The sequence below is a fragment of the Gadus chalcogrammus genome, chromosome 18 (assembly GCF_026213295.1).
Source record: "Gadus chalcogrammus isolate NIFS_2021 chromosome 18, NIFS_Gcha_1.0, whole genome shotgun sequence".
Classification (NCBI taxonomy): Eukaryota; Metazoa; Chordata; class Actinopteri; order Gadiformes; family Gadidae; genus Gadus; species Gadus chalcogrammus.
In genome coordinates, this window is record NC_079429.1 from 18297756 (window position 1) to 18299809 (window position 2054).

The 2054-nt window shown below is 45.7% G+C and overlaps 1 protein-coding gene across 2 annotated transcripts in view; it reads right to left on the minus strand.

Moving 5' to 3' along the window:
• Positions 1-1498: 1498 nt before the first annotated feature.
• Positions 1499-2054, minus strand: part of LOC130371314 (fructose-bisphosphate aldolase A) — a 5579-nt gene continuing 5023 nt past the window's right edge. For both annotated transcript variants that reach the window (XM_056577053.1, XM_056577052.1), the window contains exon 7: positions 1499-1734. In XM_056577053.1, the coding sequence (XP_056433028.1) occupies positions 1642-1734 (93 nt within the window). In that variant the 3' untranslated portion in view covers positions 1499-1641. The remainder of the gene's footprint in view (positions 1735-2054) is intronic.

The following is a 2054-nucleotide window of genomic DNA, read 5'->3' on the forward strand; positions in this document are numbered from 1 at the left end:
CTTAATGACCTGTCCCTGTGTTCACTGTCCTACCCCTACCTGCTCCCTAATGACCTGGTCCTGTATTCACTGTCTTACCCCTACCTTCTCCTTAATGACCTGTCTCTGTGTTCACTGTCTAACCCCTACCTGCTCCTTAATGACCTGTCTCTGTGTTCACTGTCTAACCCCTACCTGCTCCTTAATGACCTGTCCCTGTATTCACCGTCTAACCCCTACCTGCTCCTTAATGACCTGTCTCTGTATTCACTGTCTAACCCCTACCTGCATATTAATGACCTACCTCTAGTACTCTATTTATTTTATTATATTATATTTATATACACTGCAGTTATTGTACCTCTATGCTGCTCTGATGCTGTATACTTCACGTACAAAATGCACTTTACTGCTATTTTGCACTTCTGGTTGGTCACAAAACCTCATTTCGTTGTACTCTGCACAATAACAATAAAATGAATCCAATCCAATTCACTGTCTAACCCCCACCTGCTCCTTAATGACCCTTCCCTGTGTTCACTGTCTAACCCCTACCTGCTCCTTAATGACCCTTCCCTGTGTTCACTGTCTAACCCCCACCTGCTCCTTAATGACCCTTCCCTGTGTTCACTGTCTAACCCCCACCTGCTCCTTAATGACCCTTCCCTGTATTCACTGTCTAACCCCCACCTGCTCCTTAATGACCCTTCCCTGTATTCACTGTCTAACCCCCACCTGCTCCTTAATGACCTGTCTCTGTATTCACTGTCTAACCCCCACCTGCTCCTTAATGACCCTTCCCTGTATTCACTGTCTAACCCCCACCTGCTCCTTAATGACCTTTCCCTGTATTCACTGTCTAACCCCCACCTGCTCCTCAATGACCCTTCCCTGTATTCACTGTCTAACCCCCACCTGCTCCTTAATGACCCTTCCCTGTATTCACTGTCTAACCCCCACCTGCTCCTTAATGACCCTTCCCTGTATTCACTGTCTAACCCCCACCTGCTCCTTAATGACCCTTCCCTGTATTCACTGTCTAACCCCCACCTGCTCCTTAATGACCCTTCCCTGTATTCACTGTCTAACCCCCACCTGCTCCTTAATGACCCTTCCCTGTATTCACTGACTAACCCCCACCTGCTCCTTAATGACCCTTCCCTGTATTCACTGTCGAACCCCCGCCTGCTCCTTAATGACCTTTCCTGGCCACGTAAAAGCCGCTGCTTAATGAAAACATGGTAAATAGTACATTTAACAATTATTCATGGATCCTGAGGTGATATGTACTACACTTGAGCACTCCAAATATAAACAAGATAACACTTTTTTCTGGGATTTATTTGTTTTTATTAGCGTGACGAGATGACCATCACTCAATATCCAGAGTTTGAGATCGCATTCATGGGATATTTCCCATTATCCCGAGATAGCGAACCAATAAAAATGCGCCATCATAGGAGGTTCACGTGTAGCGTATACTAAATGTGAGTAAACGAAGAGGAAGAAGGCGAACAAGCTCTGTTAAAGTCCTTTATTGTTCGGTACCAGGATGAACCGGCAATAACAAGTACAATCAACAGGTACCATGAATACAAACAGTAAGGTGGGAATCTTTGACGTCAAAGGTGCAGAACATGAGCGGATGGGAATGGAGATCCACTAGTAGGCGTGGTTGGCCACGAACAGGGACTCCCCGCCGGCGCTGCTGCTTCCACCGGGCGCGTACTTACCCACGCAGGCCTGGCTGTTAGCCTGGGGAATAAAACAACAACCTGAGTTAGAATGCTCCTTAAGGAACAGCTACAGCATGCTAACATAGCATGCTGATTTTAGCATCTTCGTTAAATACACACAAACATACAAACATAAAAAGTAAAAAAGATAAGTGATAATGTATTAAAATGATTAATGCCACTAAAATAAAAAGCCCCGCCTCTGCAGGAAGCCTAGACTGGGTAGCCCCGCCCATTCTGCCGGCGATTTGAGTTTGCCCTACCGAAGGGTCTGGAGAAGAGCAATACATTTCTTTCTAATTTTGATACGTTTTTGCGGGAGCTGTCACGTTAAAATTG